We start from the raw sequence: 19,809 nt of genomic DNA, 5'->3' as shown, positions 1-19,809 counted from the left end.
CTGGAGTCGCACAGTAAAGCAGGGACCAGAGGGAGGCAACACCACAGCACCCTGGGGGTTCTCAGTCCTCTCTAGGGCCAGCCAAGAAAACTACCCAATCAACCAGAAGGCTCTCACAGTCAGTGCACACTTGAGTCCCAGGAGGACAAGGTGTGGTTTTGTCACCCTGTCCCCTACTGAAGTAGACCCTCTGACACTGCTAGATGACACAAACGTCAGCTGGGACTAGACAACTTCAAATAGACTTTCAGAATCTGTTCCTACTTGTGGTACAAGTTCCACCAGGCCATCACATGAACTCAAAATTGATAACTGAGTTACATAGGGTTTTTAGTATAGATCAATCTACTTTACTCAATGAATTATCAAAAAGTTTCAATGTTTGGCACAGGTTAATGAAACATGTTCCTTAACTCCTAAACGATTCTTACTTAGAAAACAGTCCTGTGTCTGTCTAAGTATCATCTATCCACCTACATTCCTATCTACTTACTTTCTTCTTTCTTCCCACCCCCCCACCCCACCTATCTGGCAAGTTCAATCCAGAGCCAGACAGGACAAGACTCTAGCTAAAGTGGAAATTTTAAACGATATCTTTTAACTATAGCATTTATTTACTATCATTTCTATTTGAAATCAGTGTCTACTGCAATAAGGAATATAAAAACACGTCTTTGTCCATGTGGACAGATGCAGGTCAAGTAAAGCACGGGCGTCATTCTGTACAAAACACAACAGTTTCCACTGTGAAGCAATACCCTAACCACTAACCCATCCTTTCCCTCCATTCATATTCTTACATTTTAGGTGGCTATAAAATGGTATCAAAATGAAAACTGCCTCCTGAGGGATCTGTTGTAGACTAGTGAACATCAGCAAAGACACTAGAGACTGATCAAAGGCCTTATAAGCAAGAAAAGAAGCATCTACTTAACAAAATCTGCAGACTCTGTAAGAACAGTGAGCAACTGGGGCATTCACCCTGGGGACTGCTTCCTGAACTGCTTCAGCAGCCAATTTTCATCTCCCTCAGTTCCCTGTGTTGAAGGGGCTATTACACGTGGTTTTAGCAACCAGCAAACATTGGCAGACTCTATTTTGCACAGTTCACCACTGCAAATGGCCTGTATTGAGCAGATGGCAGCAGCTGGGTTGAACCTACACCCGTCCCTATATCCTATGGCACAGGGGAGATATGAGCAAGATTGCGGGAGAATGGAAGACCCACGGCAGGCAGGCAGCCACCTAGAAGACCCTAGTGTATGCTGACCAACTCAGCTGCCATCTGGGCCCAGAGCTAGTGCTTCAGGCTGGTCCACCTCAGCCTCTTCTCCATCTATAAGCTACTGGAGTGTGTGAAGGAGCTGGTGCTACACAACCGGATCCAGGAACACTATCAAGAATAAAACCCTGGGGGCTGGGGATTTAGCTCAGTGGTAGAGCGCTTACCTAGGAAGCGCAAAGCCCTGGGTTCGGTCCCCAGCTCCGAAAAAAAGAACCAAAAAAAAAAAAAAAAAAAAAAAAAAAGAATAAAACCCTGAAGCATGACTGTGAACGAAGCTGGCACCCAACATGGGACCACAGAGCAGTTCTGAGGAGCCTGAGAGACCCATGGAAGCTCCCAGAGGACAGGGCTGTGGCAGAGGAGTCTGCAAGTTCATAATGTCCCCAGAAACACTAGAGAAGGGCAGGACCTATGGGAAAATGCTTTTAAAAAGCAGACTCAGGACACTGGAAGGAAAAGACGGCAGAACAGAGCCATGTGCACAGGGGAGAGTGGAAAACTACAGGTGTGGTGCCAAAGAGTGTGGGAGCAAAGTGATATGGGCAGTATGTTGCCACCAGGGGCCATGTCAATGTTCGTGGTCCATGTTGTGGCGGAGGGCTATGTGGGTATCTGTGGTGTGTACCAATGGAAGCCATGTTGATGTCCACAGCCTGAGCTGACACCAAGAGCCATGATGTTGTCTGTGGTCTGTTCTGTAGCTAGAAACCATGTGGAATCCCATGATCCAGGCAGCACTGACTATAAAGGGGCAAGGAAGCTTCTTTTGCAGTGGTATTGATGACTGCAAACACAGTTGAAAATGAGAGTCATATATAAGAATTCTATGACAACTTCTCTCATGCCCCATCCCACTTCCCCAAAAAAGAAACAGTCTAAACAAGAAGTCACTGAGGAGAACTCTCAAAGATTGTGATAAGGATGCTGAAGTGTAGCTCTCCCTAAACGATGGCTTCTGGTGGGAGGGAGCAGAGGATGACCATACTCAGGTTTCTTTAAGGGGCTGGTCACCATGCTCCAGTGAGTATATGAGCAACACAAATAGGACTTAGTATTTTTTTCTTCTTTTGTTTTGGGGGAGGTCACAAGGGTGGGGCGTAGACCTGGGAAGACTGGGAAGTGAATGTGATTGAGGTGCATTATGTGAAATTTCCAAATAATCAATAAAAACATTACGTTTTTAAAAAACACAGAGGAGCACAGTCCCTCCAGGACAGACACCCTAGTCTATGCACATTCAGCAGCCAATGAGCATCAGTGGCCCCAGCACTCCTTGGTCTAGATGCAAAAGATTCTACTGGAGGCTGGAGAGACAGCTCAGCAATTAACAATCATTTCTAGTCCTCCAGAAAACCTGAGTTTGTAGGTTCCCAGCACACATACCAGGCGGCTGACAAACACCAGTATGGGACTCCAGCTGTGGGGATCTAAACCCTCCCGGACTCCCCAGGAATTTGTACTCAGATGTACATACCTATACTTTGACCAGGCAGCAGTGGCACACGCCTTTAATCCCCACATTCAAGATCAGAGGCAGGAGGATCTCTTATTTCAAGCTCAAGGCCAGCCTAGTTTACAGGGTAAGTTCTAGAATAGCCAGACCTACGTAGAAAATGTCTTGAAAATGTAGTTGATAGGTAGATAGATAGATAGATAGATGGATGGATGGATGGATGGATGGATAGATAGATAGATAGATAGATAGATAGATAGATAGATAGATAGATAGATAGGCAGGCAGGCAGGCAGGCAGGCAAGGTAGGCAGGCTAGGCAAGGTAGGTTAGGTAGGTAGGTTAGGTAGGTTAGATAGGTAGGATCGGTAGGTTAGGTAGGTAAGTAAATAATTAACAGCAAAAAGCAAGCCTTATAAGCTGGCAACTCTCTGCCAAGAAACCCAACATCAGCTGGATCACAATTAGAGCAATTTGTGCCCTGAAAACTTGAACGATAACCAAGATGAAAAAAATACCAGCATCCAATAGATCTCTGTTGATGGAGGGAATCAGCAAACAAGGAGACAGGTCAGGGTTTACAACCCAAAGTAGGAAAAACTAATGAAGAAAAATTACCAAAGGAACATCATTAAGTTTCAACATGTGCCTAATATTAGAAAAGATCAGATAAAGAAAAAAATACATTAAATATATTCAAAGAAAGTTGGTAGGAAGGCTTCTGAAAAAGTTAAAATTAGAGTAGCCCTAAGAGTCAGCTTCGCTGTTTCTGGGGTACAGCTAGATTATCAAAGTCAGCTTGCAAGAGATGCCATCATACCTGACTCACCACTATACTGTTCATGGCAAGCTGTGGAATCAGCCGGCTGTCCATAAATGGATTAACGAAGTGTAATATAAATATAAGTACACATGCAAAAACATGTGGTTTTATTCAGCCATCAAAAGGAAAAAGTCATGCTAGGTTTTCTTTTGTGGGGTGGGAGATGGGGGACAGGAAAATGGATGAACTAGATATCTCCATGGCAAGTCTGAAATAAACCAACCCCACAAAGACAAACAGCACATGCTATCCCTCACACGTGCAACCCAGGGGAGAAGAACAAGAACGACTATCATGAGGAATGAAAAAGGGGAAGAGAGGAATAAACATGGCCAAAGTACTTGATAACCATGCATGACAATGCCATAATAAAACCTGTTCCTCTTTACAAGTAAGGTATGCTAATAAAAATGTCCAAGGAAGTGCACACAGTTCATCCCAGCACTTGGCAGGTGGAGGCAGGTGGATCTCTGTGAGTGAGCTTGAGGCTAGCCTGGTCTACATAGTGAGTTCCAGGATATCCAGGGCTACACAGAGAAACCTGTCTCATGTGTAATTTAAAACACATATAAGTATAGTGAACTTGTGCACCCAGATATAGCAGTTAAAAGGCTCAAAGTCAAAGACAAAAGTGAAATCTTAAAAACACCATATTTACAAAGGGACTCTAATAAGATAAACACACAACTTCTCATCAGAAAACAAAAACAAAATGAAGGCCAAAAAGAGAAGGGAAATTCAGCATGGTAGGGAAAAAAACTAACCAGAAATCTTACATCCAGCAAAATTTTCAAAACTGGGGCAAAATAAAGACATTTCCAGACAAACAACACCTGGGAGAATTCCCTACTAGCAAAATAACTGGCCAGAAATGCTAAAGATCATTCTTCAGTCTAAACTAAATGTCAGCACACAGCGGTGCACACCCACAGAGTGCTGCTAAGAGCGTGGCCCTGAGCGCTATAAGCAGCAGAGCACCGCTGTTCCTTTCCTTCCTCCTCCCAACTGATTTAAGAGCAGCTGTATAAAACAATGGACACCAAGTTACGACATCTATAAATGCGCTGTGACAGACGGCACAAGAGGCAGGTGGAAGATTACGCCAGGTGGTTGCACAGCCCATGCGTGCAGAGGTGAGGAGGTGGCCAACGCCTGTGGGCACTCACTTGGCAGGTGCGGAGCTTGGTGGTAGGGCACACAGCTAGCATGCTCAACACCATGGAGCTCCCCATAAAGGGGGAAGGTTGACATAATAAACTGTGTGTTTGTCCCTTTTCTACTCATGGACGTTTTAAAACAGAAATATGCATACACAATTTAACAATCTATTAAACATTGACACAATATATATGAAAATAAAAGCTAAAAGCGGGGTGGATGTAGAGCAATGTAGGGGTTTCTCCACATCACTGAAATTTAGTTAGATATATCTGAAATGGATTCCGATTAGATATATACTGCTGGCCCTAGAGGTAACATTAAACAAATAAATACATAATGTGTGTATGTCTGCTTATACATGTACTTACATAGTTTAAATGAAATGTTCCCATCTTAGACCATCTAACAAAACACCAGCATCAGCAACAAGCAATCTTCCTTTGAGTTAGCAGTCAAGGTTGTCTAAGAGAGTCCCAGTACAATATATAGGCTACAGCGGTTACCCAGAAGTGGAAGATAAACCCCTATTGCTGAAGACACCATACACTTTGGACAGAGGCCCCAGCTGGATCAGAGCTGAAACCCCCTCCCTGAGGACTAGCTTTCATGGGACAAGAAGGCACCACCCAATCTCCCAAAGGAGAGCAACCAATGGTCCCATCCAGTTATGAACCATAATGGCCAGCATGGCATGACAACCCATGGGTACAATGTTGCCACACATAGCAGTAATCAAGAGTTCTAGAGTAACACTTAAGACCCATCTGACAAGAAGAAAATCATTTCTGGTACTGGAAACCTAGCCACCTACTAGTAAAGTCATGAACCTTAGAGGAGAAACTACCACCAACACTTTACTAATGCAGCCTAATCCAGAATAGCTACATTCTAAAATTTACCCTTATAGCCAGACAGAAGTGTGACTCTCACTCTTCAACCAAGGAAACTTCTCACATTACAAAAAAACACAGCTGATCAAATTACAGAGTTGAAAAGCCCAGTTCCAACTGATACTTACTCACAACACAATTCCTGCACCTAAGGCTCAGGAACCGCTGCAGAAGAGGGGTGGAAAGATCGTAAGAGCCAGAGAAGTAAAAAGTTTGCTATGAGATTTTTTTGTCTCCTAAAAATATCCAAGAAGCTAACCCATAAAGTCTCACCAAACATGCCTGCCTAAACATGACCTGAACAAAAACAACCCCAACAGACATGTTAGCATGGGAGGGGGAGGTCACCACCAGGCCTCAGTCCAAGAATTACAGACAACTGCTAAGAGCAGGAGAAAGTCTTCCCCAGGGGAAAGCACATCAACTGGTTACCCAATACCAAAATGGTCAGTCCTGAAAACATATAGACAAGTAACCTTGTATAGACTTACGAGGTTTATCTATATAGTTAGGGATAGATACAGACAGACAGACAGACAGACAGACAGACACACACACACACACACACACACACACACACACCAATTAAGGGAAAAAAGAGGCTAGGAATTTCAAAGACAGTGATGGGATATATAGAGGAGAAGAATTGGAGGGAGGAAAAAAAAGAGGAAAATGATATAATTAATAATCTAAAAATAAAAGTTACAATTACAGATAATAGTAGTAAAATAAACAAGTATAATAGAAACCAAATACACATGTGCATATATAAATAAAATAATTAAAGAAAGGCCCAGCATGGAAGTGCATGCCCTTAATCCCAAGCATTTGGGAGGCCAAGCAGCTCTCTGTGAACTCAAGGCAGCCTGGTCTACACAGTAAGTTCCAGGCCAGCCAAGGATACACAGTAAGACCCTCTTTTGAAACCAATTAAGTCTACCCTGTAATGCAGGAGATATAAATATAATCAAAATATATTATATATGTACATGGAACTGATGCCATTATCTAATTAATATATGCCTTAATTTTTCCCCTTGGGATTCAGCTAGAGTAAACTAAAACCTGGTTTTCCATCCATGGAAGAGCCCCTGGGCAATGTACCTCAAAATTCTTGACAGCAGTAACCCATAGAAATGAACAATCGTGTCCTGGTTAAGTTCAAAGTCACTTGAAATTTCTCTAAAGTTACACTGTCTAATGTTTAAAGGTCACACTAATACTGTGTTTACATTCTCATAATATAAAAATAATTCTTTTCTAAAATACTCTGAACAAAACTGGCAGTCCAGGAGAGCTGTGCGATACATACCCTGGAGCTTGGAGAGTTCCTGAAAACAAACCAAGAAGAAAGAGGGCCCAGGGCTGATGGCAACCCCTTGTGGTTTTGACCCCTGGTGCCATGTAAGGATCACCCAACCTTCTGGACTTTAGGTGTCTTCTTGCTACTCTGTCAGCCCTGCCACCTATCATGACCAATTTCTAGACCAGTGGCTTCCAGCTTGGGGACAAAACAACAAAGGACAGCTGAAGGCCACCATCAGCCTTGCAATATTTAAGGGAAAATTTACCTGTTCCTAAAATTAAATGGTACAAACTAATGAAAATGTCAGGCATCCTGACTTGGGCTAGGGTTTGAGCAAGTGGCACTGATGACTTTCTTGCACTGAATTCTAACTATAACCCTCTGCTCAACCTGAAGGGGACATATGAGTTCCTCTTATGCAACAAGAGACAGTTCTCTGTAAACACAGTGAGTAGAGATTAGAAATTCAGTCCCTAAAGACAGCCATACACTTCCTCCACCTTCCTAAAGCCCTGTGGCAGCTAGAATCTTAACCTCAGGCTTCCCGGACTGCTTTCCTACTATCCCTTCAGGATACCCTCATTCTCTCTGGAAACCAGAAATTGGGAGAGAAAGCTAGGAAGGCTCGGATGAGGTCAATGCTGGTGACCATGTGTTCCTCTGAAACACAGGACTCTGATTCAACACTTCCTCATTAAAAATGTCTCCTTTGAGCCTGAGCAAGAAATTCAATCAGTCTGTTTTAGACTTGAGCCAATAATGTCAGAATACATTGGCTTTTCTTAACTAAGTTCCATTTTCTGTTTTAACATTACCACAAAAAAAAAAAAAATCAAAATTTTTGCTTCTTGTAGATTCATCTTAATAAATAAATATACATTTTACTCAATTTTCTTGTAAAAGAAATCAACAAACTATAAACTGTCAACTCTGAATCCAAAATGAAAGCTCAATAGAATCAGACCAAGAAAATAATAAAATCAGGCACCTCTGCATTGTTATAGAATGCCGTGCTGTTCTTCTCTTGGACGTCCTCCCCTCGTGCTGTAAAGAACGTCAGTGGGTAGAAGTCCTTGTGTGCTGGCTGCTTTCCACTGGCCATCAGTTTACCCTCATAGAAGAGCTCAGAGGTATAGCTGCAGAGAAAGAACAAAGGAATCTGTTAGCCAAATTTATTTCACCTACAAACGCTCCATCCAATTCTAATACTAATTTATGCCCACAATTAATTTTTGTCCAGACACTGAATACCTGTGACACCAATGATTTCCTAAGGATACTGACAGTGGTACCAGAGAAGGTCCCTATGACAGCATTGTTAAAGACACTGATTTTGTTAGGAATGAAGCCAGAATACAAAGGAAATGAGGAGCGCTCACTACTAGCAGAACACTCTGCTCTGTGAGGAAACCCCTAAGCTGCATGTTCTTAGCTGACACATAATCCTAACCATGTGGCTCATACACCTCCATGTGTCACCTAACAACTCTCTGGTCAACAATGGAACCCATGGCCTATGCTGGAGTTGAAAGACTCCTAGCACAGCCAGCACCTAGCACCAAGAGATCCCTCTGTCAGCGGTGATGCTGGAGCAACCAACCCACAAGGACAGGGATGCACAGTACGTCCCCTTCCAAACAACTGCTTAACTGCTCTATGTCCTTCCTGTAGTTTATTATTTCGGAGTGTCCTCCTGCCTGTAAAAGCCCCCCTGTAAAGGGCTCTGCTGCACCATACAAGCAGTCTCATATGACTCATGTTTCTTTTTCCATGAGACCGAGTTAGGAGATGGATGACACCATTTACATCCTCAAAATGCACTCCATGACGTTCACAGAAGAACAAAACGTAATGATAGTCTTCTGACTGCACCCTATGCATAAGGGATGTGGAACTGTACATGCAAACAAAGAAACACATGCACTTGGATCCAATGCACCTGTCATCTCCAACAGTGCCAAAAACAGCTGTCTAGGCCTAACGCATCACTGACTAAGAGAGCTCTGTCACTGCAGACCATGACGACACACACCCTGCATAGCTGCTTGCAGGGAGATCTGAAATGGTCTCCACAGGAGCGACAAAGCCAACGGTACTGAGCTGCGGGAAGCTTCAGCTTGTCCCTGGGATGTTCTGCTCCTTCAGCTGGATGCTGGTCAGACTTGTCACGCAGCTGTGCGGTAGGAAATGTCTTTCACACGTGTACTGTGTTTGAGAGGACGCTTTTTAAACCTTGGCATTAGACTTTTTCCCCTTGCCTTTCCTTTTTTCCGTTCTCTTAGGACAGATAACAGAGGCATGCCATTTTTCATATAGATTACCTACTAATTCATAGAAAAAATACATCGTGCCAGTAAAGCCTGAAGTTTTAGTACTCAAACTGCCTGATTTCTTATGAAAAATCACAACTCTGGATTTTCAGGTATTCTTTTAAAACCAAGTTAGACATAGTCTGAAACACCCAAGAGACCACAAATAAATCACCTGTGCCTGGCCATGTGCTTGCTGGGTTCCCTCCCACAGCCCACAGGAAGTGTGAGTCAGAGGGGACAGCTCACACCTACTTGATGATAGCTTCATGGGAGCGATAGTTCTCACAGAGGAGGATCCTGCATGGAAACTCGGCAGGGTAATGCTCGTAGAGTCGATCAAGTAATGAAACATGAAGGTTTCTCTCCCTGGCAAACTCGCTGTAAACAAAAGGACTGAGCTGTAACAGATAAACATGCAAAGAAAATTTAACCAGATTATAGAAATAACACTGTTAATCTAATTATACACTAAAACTTCTTATGTATTTAACATGCGGAATACAGGAGCAAGCCAGAAAAATAACACAAAAAATAATCACTCATTGGATACAAAGCATTTTACTCCTACGGGGGACTAGACTACAACTCTGGCTTCCCAGTGTAGCGAAGCAATAGTGTCTACGTCACGCAGTGTCCTTCCCACGTAAGGACTTACTAATGTAAAGGCATAAGTCAGTTACTTCCCCACACCAATCAACTGCTTTATGCTAGAGTTAACTCGGTGACTACAAATGAGCCAGCAGCCATGAAGGAGAAGGTGACAGCACAACCTGCACAGCTGCTTCCACAGAGGTCTGAAATGGTTGCCACGGGCATGACAAAGCCAACATTACTCATTTACATGAAGCTACTATAATAAACGGGGCTAGAGAGATGGCTCAGCGGGTAAAAGTGCTTGACGTCAAACCTGACGACCTGAGTTTGATCCTGTGAATCCCCATGGTAGAAGGAGAGAACTGACCGCTCCAAGTGGTCCTCTGACCTCTGCATGTACACCATGTATGTGTGGACACATACACACTAAATAAATAATGTTTTTAAAGGATTTGCTTAAAAAATAAAATAAATTCAGACTGGATGTTGTGGCACACACCTGTAATCATAGAACTCAAGAGACTGAAGCCATGCTTTGAGGCCAGCCTGGGCTACACAGTAAAACTCAGTCTCAATAAATAATAAGTAAATGCCTCGATAGACAGACAGACAGACAGATATAGAGAAAATTAGCTCATAAGCTATATTTGACTATGTCAAACAAATATTAATATTAATAATCAACAAGGCTGTCTTCCATAATGAAACCTACTACTCGATCTGCTAGCCATAAAAATTAACTCTAAAGGTGCTGGAGTGAAGACTTGGAGGCTAAGAGCACTCACACGCATTACTACTGGTGTTTTAGAAATAAAATATTAACTCAAAGACCAAAAATAACTCACAAGACGGTGACTAAGATGACACCTACCTGCATATGGTCACCAGCCAAAACAATCCGTGTGTTTTTAGTTGCTAAGGCTAGAGGCATAATGGTCTCACACTCCATGGCCTGGGCAGCTTCATCTAACAGAATGTGCGTGAAGAACCCTAGAAAGGACAACATAAGGAGAACCGTCACAGAGCAATTGCTTCCTGCTCTACTAAGCAAAGTTTGTTCAGTTAACCCATGTCGTACATATCTAAGGCCATCCTCAATCTAGACAATCACCTGACAACACGATATGTTTTAAAAAATTAGGGGCTGGAGAGATGACACAGAGGTTAACAGTCAATGTACTGCTTTGAAGAGGACCTGAGTTTGTTCCCCAGCATCCATGGTGGACAGCTCACAACCACTTTTAATTTCAGGGATGTGACACCTTCTGGATGCTGAGGGCAACTTCACTCACACATCTGTGTGCACGCATGCACATGCACACACAACAGGCACACACACGTATACAAAAAACAAATGTTTTTAATATTTTTAAACGAAAAAGTTAAAAAGAGTATCTATTTTCTTTTGCTAACATTTTCTCAGACACTGCATAAATCGTGAAACTATTGTCTACTACTTAGGTAGGCACCTTTTCTTTTTTTTTCGGAGCTGGGAACCGAACCCAGGCCTTGTGCTTCCTAGGCAAGCGCTCTACCACTGAGCTAAATCCCCAACCTGGTAGGCACCTTTTCTAAAGGCACCTGCCTGTCTTTCATCCCAGCACTTCAAAGCAGAGGCAGGTGGATCTGAGTTCGAGGCTAGCCTGGTTTACAGAATAACTTTCAGAACAGCCAGGGCTACATAGAAAAAAACTTATCTCAAAAAACAAAAAGAAAAAAAATGAGGAAGAAGGTAAAAAAGAAAAATAATGGAAAGAAAAGGCAATTAATTATCTAAAGTGACTTAGATTGAGTCTCAGTTCTGTTAACTGTAGAATAACCACCATGGGGTTGAAGTGAGAAACCTGGAGACCAGGTGAGCCCAGCGCCTCCATTCCAGCCCTTCCCAGCCCCTCCCCCCTCTCTGCCCACACTGAAGGTGTCAGCATGGAGTAAGCACAAGCACCACCACAGAGGCCTGTTTGCAATGCTGCCCCTGGGCCATGACCTCCTAAACACAGCCCTGGAGTGCCTCACGGCCAGCGGAGAGATGACAAGGCAGGGAGAGGAAGTCTCATCCAATGGGGGCCTTCCTTTGTGCCCAGGCTAGTCACCTCCCTATTAATTCCAAAGCCTTCCTGCCTCATTTGAGATCAATGTAACCTCTGATCTTCAAGTTCTTAAACTCGAGGGACTCCGGGTGTCTACACCCTGGGCCAGGAGCCAGGAATACAGGTGAAGGGAGCAGCCTGTGCCTTCCAGGAACTCAGACATTCGGTAGAATGGGTCAGTGGCTTTAAAGGCAATTCCAACAGGAGGTGGGGAAGCAATGCACAGTGTTAACAATTACAGAGAGAGCCCTGCTGAAGAACCAGCTAAAGCAACTGGACCGTCCTCTCATGCTCACAGCTCACCAGCTTAGACTCGTGTGCTCATAGAAATCAGACAGAGCTGGGCACGCTGGGCATGCTGGCACACAGCTGTAAGCACACTGGAAGGCTGAGACAGAAGAATGTGAGTTTAAGGCCAGCCTGGGCTACATAGCAAGCTCAATGCAAGCATGAATTACAAAGCAAGACCCTGTCTCAAAAACACAAAAATAAAAAGTTTAAATTAATGAAGAGTGATTATTACACAATCCTAGCATCTAAGTATAATAACCTTAGGGGCTGGAGAGAGGGTTGAACAGTGAAGGGTGCTTCCTGCACAATGAGGAGACTAGAGTGCTGTTACAGCACCCACATAATAAGCAGGGCATCTCGCCTATACCTGTAGCCCAGCTCCAAAAGAGGACACATGGAGAATGACGTGGGCCTGTGGGCTTCCAGCCTAGCCAAGAAAACGTGAGCTAGATATGTGGAAGACTCTGCCTCAAATGAATAGACAGAGAGCGACAGAAGAGAACACCTGAAGGTCTCTCCTGCCTTCCACAGACACACACACTCACCTGTGCATGCAGACACACACAGATATACACTCTAGCTCACCTGTGCAGGCAGATACACACACAGACAGACACACACACACACACACAAATAAATCTTTGAAAATAAGAAATCTTAATCAAGTGTCATGATTTCTATTTCCACATTACAAAATGCAAAAGCAACTTAACAAAAACCTCAACAAATCACACACACACACACACACACACACACACACAACTGTCCAAATCTGAACTGATCACTAGTGAACAGTTACCAACTAGAGAACAGGTGGAATGGCAAATGTTTTTCAGTTAAGGGCCAAAGAGCTTCTGTCCCTGCAGAGGATGCTGCCGTAGCTTTGCATCATAAAAGCAGCTGCAGACAAGAAACAAGTTAATAAATGGGCACAGGCAGCTGCATTCCAGTGAAAAAGAGACCTGGCCAGAGGTGGCCCACAGAACAGCACTTGTCACTGGAACGCATCCTCTAACCCTGAGAGACAGCCGCCTGTGGCGAGTGGGCATACCAGGTTCAAGGTCCAGCTGGCAGAGGTACTGGGAAGTGTTCAGTGTGACCACCACCACTCGATGTTTAAGAATATCTTCCTTCTGGGGCATCTGAAAGGTGGAGTGTGCGCTTGAGATCAAACAGTACTGATGCACAACCGGGTGAACAGTCTTCACCCAGCGATTTCGGAAATACACCCTACGAGAGAAGATGGCACCTCCTGTTAGAATGTTCATAGTAGCTGATTATTAAAACCCTGCACTGTCATTTAAGAGCACAGTGCCAAAAATAACAAATAAATCTCATAATCATTCACAGCCTGCTAGCGTTTAAATGTTTACTATAAAACTGCAACTATATGACCACACATGCCCACGACGCCCTTCCCTATCAACTACATGACCACTACATGCCCACAATGCCCTTCCCTATCAACTACATGACCACTACATGCCCACGATGCCCTTCCCTATCAACTACATGACCACACATGCCCACGATGCCCTTCCCTATCAACTACATGACCATACATGCCCACGATGCCCTTTCCTATCAACTATATGACCACTACATGCCCACGATGCCCTTCCCTATCAACTACATGACCATACATGCCCACGATGCCCTTCCCTATCAACTATATGACCACACATGCCCACAATGCCCTTCCCTATCAACTATATGACCACACATGCCCACAATGCCCTTCCCTATCAACTATATGACCACACATGCCCACAATGCCCTTCCCTATCAACTATATGACCACTACATGCCCACGATGCCCTTTCCAATCAACTATATGACCACTACATGCCCACGATGCCCTTCCCTATCAACTACATGACCATACATGCCCACGATGCCCTTCCCTATCAACTATATGACCACTACATGCCCACGATGCCCTTTCCAATCAACTATATGACCACTACATGCCCACGATGCCCTTCCCTATCACAATTTTAAAAGATTTCAACATAAAGAATAGGTGCCACCACAGAACAGATACCTAATGTTTTAAGTATTCAGATTAATCTTACGATAGAATTAGCACACAAATGTATGTTTTATGAACAACGGTTTTTTTTAAATTAAGTTAAAAACCTTCCATCCTTAAATTACCATTTTCAATTATAGTCTTACAAAAATGTACTTAATTCAGATTTTAATTATTTATGCTAATACAAACCATGGACTTGTATGCTTAGGACAGTTTTACTTTAGAAAAATTTGTAATAATTTTACTTCAGAAAAGTTCTTAAAATTATTATTAAAAAGGCCTCTACCTTGGCTCCTGGAATCAGAAGATAAATTTTTGAATAATCAAAAACTCAATGCAAATCTTAAGAAATTTCATCTTTTCAAGTAACTATAGTAGAAAATACGAACAGGCCTCAGCTATAGATTACTCTGATGTACAGATACAACAAATACATCCAGCCTCCACCTCCCACCCAACATGGCAGCTGACAATGCTACAGCAGAAGCAGAGTGCATAGGGCTCGGGAGCAACCACAGAAGCATTGGCTTTGCTCTGAGTGTGGTGAACTCAGATGAACTTATCAACTGGACAAGGCTGCCGTAATGCCTCATGTCACTAAATTCTCTGATCTCCGGGCAGAATCTACTTAGGGAGAGTTTAAGGGTGGCATACAGATGGGGGTAGGGCTTCTGGCATGTGCTGGCTTCTGTGATATACAAAGCTACTCCTGTGTCCATCTTCAATGCATCTGCACGGTGTCAGTAGACACAAACATGGAGAGAAGAGCTAATGACGAACCCTCAACCTCAGACCGGAGGATTCTAACCAGATCTCAAGTGATCCCAAGGGAGGTGGAGGTGTGAGCAGGGTACAGAAGCAGCAGGGAGGCAAGTCAGGTTAGTGCCAGGGTCTAGACAGGAGATGACGGTGGCTTGGGTAACAGCAGAAATATACAAATTGGATTCACTAGATATATTAACACAATGCCAGCAGAATTTATAAATGAACTAGTGATAAAAATTAAGGCAATGGATGATTCTGTTTTGTTTTTGTTTTTGAAACAGAGTGTGAGCCAGGCTGGTCTCAAACTCACTGCACAGTGGCTGCACACTGACCTGCCCTACTGGTCTGTCCACCTATCCCTCCCTCCCGAGGGCTGGGTTACAGCCACCTGCCTTTGGCTTTGGAAACCGCACAGATGGCCGTAGTGTTTACAAAAGTGGAGAAAAATAACACAACGTCAGGGTTTTCAAATCAGAGCATTAACAATGGCAAATGATTAAGTCCATTATCCAAAATATACAAGGGAGAGCATAAGTATAACTCGGGGTAAAGCTTGTACTGTGCTTAAAGCCCTGGGTCCCAGCACCACTGGGAAATAGACATAAACAGACATGTGACAGCATGTTTACATACTTCCTAGAAACAGAACAATCCACATATTCCAAGTGATTTAAATAAATCCTTAAAACAATTTTAATCCACTGGGGTCTTGTACATGTAATAAATTCATAGACAATAAGCAACTAAAACTGCTACTACTTAGAACAGAAATTGTTAAGAACTGATGTTCCAAGAAAGAAAGAGAGAGAGTAAGGGAGGGAGGGAGGGAGGGAGGGAGGGAGGGAGGGAGGGAGGGAGGAACGGATGGACAGAAGAAAAGAAAATCTATTTCTTTAAAGACTACCCAGGGCTGGAGAGATGGCTCAGTGGTTAAGAGCACTGACTGCTCTTCCAGAGGTCCTGAGTTCAATTCCCAGCAACCACATGGTGGCTCACGACCATCTGTGATGGGATCTGGTGTGACTGAAGACAGCGACAGTGAAGATATCCGCTCACCGGGCAGCAGTGCACTTCCTCTGGATGACCCGCCCCACTGCACTGTGGCAGGAACCTTATCCACAGAGCCACAAGCAGAAAGGAAACTGCTTTCCTCATATTTCTTTTCCTTGCCTTCTTTATTCATTTGTTTGTTTTTTAACTTTGAGACTATCTTTCACTGTGTAGCTCTTGCTGACTCCTCGTACAGACAAAGCTGGCCTCAAATCTGCACTAGTCCGTCAGTGCCCACATCACAGGGACCAGGTCACAGCCACCTGCTGCCCTCTCTAGCTTTTAATGTGCTATTTTTTTAAAGATCTAAATTCTATCTCTTCTTGTTTATGCTTGTGGGGAGGGGAGAGATTTGCATGTATGTGTGGTATATGCATAGGTGTACAAATCTTCCAATTCTAAATAAAATAAAAACTGAGACTCAAATCTAAAATGTCTAAAAACTCCATATATTTTAGGTTCAGCTCAATTGGCAACTACCAGGAATTCCATGAATTCTAATCCTAAAATGTGTGCTTGCCCATACTCACTACTGTGTTTACTCAATGCCTATTGTGTCTCCCAGGCCCATAACTGTCTCCCAGGGCCACATCTACACTAAAGTGCAGAGTCGAAGCCAGCCTGGTGTCAGCCTTGCCCCCAGCAACAGCCTTTCTTCTCAGTCAGCTGTGGACGTTTGGTGCCCTCTTGTGTTCTGTCTCTTGCTCTCCAGAAAAGTCCCAGTGAAGCTGACTTCTTGCCTACAGGGGTGCAGGAGTCTTTGCTTAGCATGGACATGCCTGTGAGTTCCAACCCCTCAAACAAAGCTATCTTCCGAGCAGTGAGTCATTCTTGCCCTCTCTGTCTCTCAAATCTCTCCCAGTTATTACCAAGTAGGAAAACTATCAATTAATGTGAGCTAATGTTATAATGAAGCCTAAAAGTTCAAGACTGCAGCTGGCCCTCAGCTGCAGGGTAGCACCTTTCCTAGATAGAAACGCTACACACAGACAGTGGCTGTGCAGGGCTCATAGAGGAAATACTCGGGAGCCAGGCATCTCCCCGTCTTATTCGGCTTACTACATGAAATAACCTGAACTGGAAATAAGTTATTTTTCCACCTTGGACTCAACAACTCTTACAGTCAAGAAAAACTGAGATCTCTTCTACTGGGCAGGTTTCTGCATTTGGACCACCCTGACTACACTCTACTGGGAAACCAGTTATTATTACACACATGGAGACATGACACGGTGGATCCTCAAACCCAAAATAATCCCAATAGAAAGGCTGTATGTATAATCTAGAAAAATAATGGAGTCTACAGTCTCATACATCAAACACCCTATGCTACATCCATGAGGGCTTCCCTCAACTGTTTCCTGGCCAGGATCACCATGATATCCAAGACTGCCACATTTCATACGCCACACCACAAACACACACACACACACACACACACACATACACATACATACATACATACACACACACACATACACATACACACATACACACACACACACACACACACACACACACACACACACACACACACACACACACACATTGGTTTACCAATACTATAAGTAAATAAAACAACGAACTTTCCCCCCCGAAAGTGAGAACAGGCAGGGTAAGAGCGCCAGCTCCTTGTCTGCAGTGAGGTCGGAGGTTAGAGTCTGCAGCCTGGCTGTCACTACATCCTTCAGTGAAATCTTTACTAGAGAACAGTATGCACACCGTACTTTATTACTGCATGGAACAGAATCTACTACTGTGCTGGTTTCTGCTGTCTTCTAGAGCAGGAGGACAACACAGTACAGGCGTCTGTGTTAACATGCTACACCACTGTTCTAAACACTTTCAAAGGGGTTTGGTCCCAGGAATTAAAGAATTAAATAACATAACTTCATGTTTCCATGCCTGGGCTCAAGCAGAAATAAGAGATTAAAATATTAAGAATCAAAGTGTGGTTAGTAATTAATTCTTAAGCAATAACTAATAACTATCTGTACTACAGGCCATGATATATTAGTTTACAAAATGGTAAAACTAAACATTAATTCATATAACAAAGCAAATGGCATAGTAAATATGATTCTTCATTGTTTTCTGAAGAAAAGGAGTTTTATTTTCCCACCATCTGTATATAAATGCATGTTATGTTCACGTAGTCACTGGACCTTTGTACAACAACCTACATTTTCCTTTGATCCCTGTCTGTACGTGGCAGCAGGAAGCCTGGAACCATCCTCAGTGTGCTGCAGAAATCATTTCTGTGCACCCCGCTTCTCTAATGTCTGGCTTCCAGGAAACAAGCACAGTTAAAATCTTACTTCCATAAAAAGCTGTCATTACATGACGACTCTGCTGTGCACAACGTGCCAGAATTTTAATCAAACTCAATCTGGTTTAAGCTAATCATCATTTGCTTACGATATCTTTCAGATATACATACCAAAATCTACTCCAACCATAACCACAGTTTTACACGAGAAACTTAAAAAAGGATGTCTTTCTGTATATGTAATGTTTCAGAAATGGGACACAATTTTTACATTTTTTGCCTTAATTTAAACGATTTTTTCCAATGACGTAACTCCAAACGCCAATGCACAGCTAATGCTCTAGGCGCTTGCTCCAAGCCCCGACATGCATCGCTACAGACACCTTTTCTTAAGAATAACAAAGTACAACACAGATACATAATAAGCCTTAAAAATACCTGAGAGGTCTTGCCTGGGCATTGCCTGCTTCTACATAGGGATGTAAATAATCCTTTATGTAGAGGTCAGCAGCACTATTAGAATGGGTGCAAATGAGAATCCTGCTGAAATAAATGGTGCAAATAAAAAGAATGACACAACAAAAGCTCGTCAAGCAGTACAACACCAAGAGAGCAGTGGCCATCTTATGTCATTTCCCTCGCCCCACTCACATTCAACAGGGCCCCCAGTGCCTTTGGGAGTTATGTTACTCTAAGCTAAAGAGGAGCTCCCCAAAGTAATTTTCAAATCTATCCATAGAAAGTATCTTTAAACCCAGCCCTTGGAGATCTAACATACCCATAATATCTTAGCAGACTTGAAGTTCTGATAGCTCTGTCAAATTACCATTGTCTAAATTGTCGACTCGTTCTTGTTATTTGGGAGGAAGGGGTGTTTTTGTTTTGTGAGACAGGGTTTCTCTGTGTAGCCCTGGCTGCCCTGGAACTCACTCTGTAGACCAGGCTGGCCCTGTGCTCAGAGATCCAGCTGGCTCTGCCTCCCAAGTGCTGGGATTAAAGGCATGAGCCGTAGTACCCGGCTTACAGTGCCTGCCAACTTTTAAAACAACATATTCTAAGAGAATACAAACTTCAGTGCTTTGAGGGTAAGAACAGGATAAAAACTGTCTTGATGCCCCTCATTCTTTCTCTAAAACAGGAAGAGAGGCTCTGCCTGGTGAAGAGACAAGGGCATGTCTCCCTCAGCTCACCTCGTCTCCTGCTGCTGCAGTATGTGCTTGACGGCCTGAGCCAGAGTGAAGGTTTTACCCGTCCCGTAGGGTCCAATGATAAGAACGGGGGGCAGCTGGATGCAGAGCGGAGTGGTGATGGCCAGCACAGCTTCTTTCTGCTTTGCATTTAGTCGAGGATCCAACTGCTCATCCCACTGTCTGTGGAAAACACAAGCCCGCTGTTTTAGACACACACCTCCATCCAACTGTCCTGAGCAACATTTACAATAACCAACGCTCACTCCCAAACCTCTCCGGATTACTCGAGAGTCCAA

General features: G+C 43.5%; 1 protein-coding gene across 15 annotated transcripts in view; it reads right to left on the bottom strand.

The window, feature by feature from the left end:
- Helz (helicase with zinc finger) overlaps nt 1-19,809 on the bottom strand; it is a 145,081-nt gene that overhangs the window by 47,002 nt on the left and 78,270 nt on the right. For 7 of the 15 annotated variants that reach the window (XR_015630448.1, XM_087570853.1, XM_087570854.1 and 4 more), the window contains 6 exons: nt 19,514-19,693; nt 18,762-18,863; nt 13,256-13,434; nt 10,695-10,813; nt 9,482-9,627; nt 7,906-8,053 (listed from right to left, as the gene is read on the bottom strand). Coding sequence is in view for 13 of the 15 variants with exons in the window: in XM_087570853.1 (XP_087426979.1) it covers nt 7,906-8,053; nt 9,482-9,627; nt 10,695-10,813; nt 13,256-13,434; nt 18,762-18,863; nt 19,514-19,693 (874 nt within the window). In the remaining 2 variants the exon portion in view is untranslated. Of the gene's footprint in view, nt 1-7,905; nt 8,054-9,481; nt 9,628-10,694; nt 10,814-13,255; nt 13,435-18,761; nt 18,867-19,513; nt 19,694-19,809 lie in introns of all 15 variants that reach the window. The other 8 variants (XR_015630449.1, XM_087570852.1, XM_087570844.1 and 5 more) reach the window with 2 other exon arrangements.

The sequence above is a fragment of the Rattus norvegicus genome, chromosome 10 (assembly GCF_021556685.1).
Source record: "Rattus norvegicus strain SHRSP/BbbUtx chromosome 10, alternate assembly SHRSP_T2T, whole genome shotgun sequence".
Lineage (NCBI taxonomy): Eukaryota > Metazoa > Chordata > Mammalia > Rodentia > Muridae > Rattus > Rattus norvegicus.
Note: the sequence above shows the minus strand (reverse complement) of the source record. Positions and strands in the feature narration are given on the sequence as shown.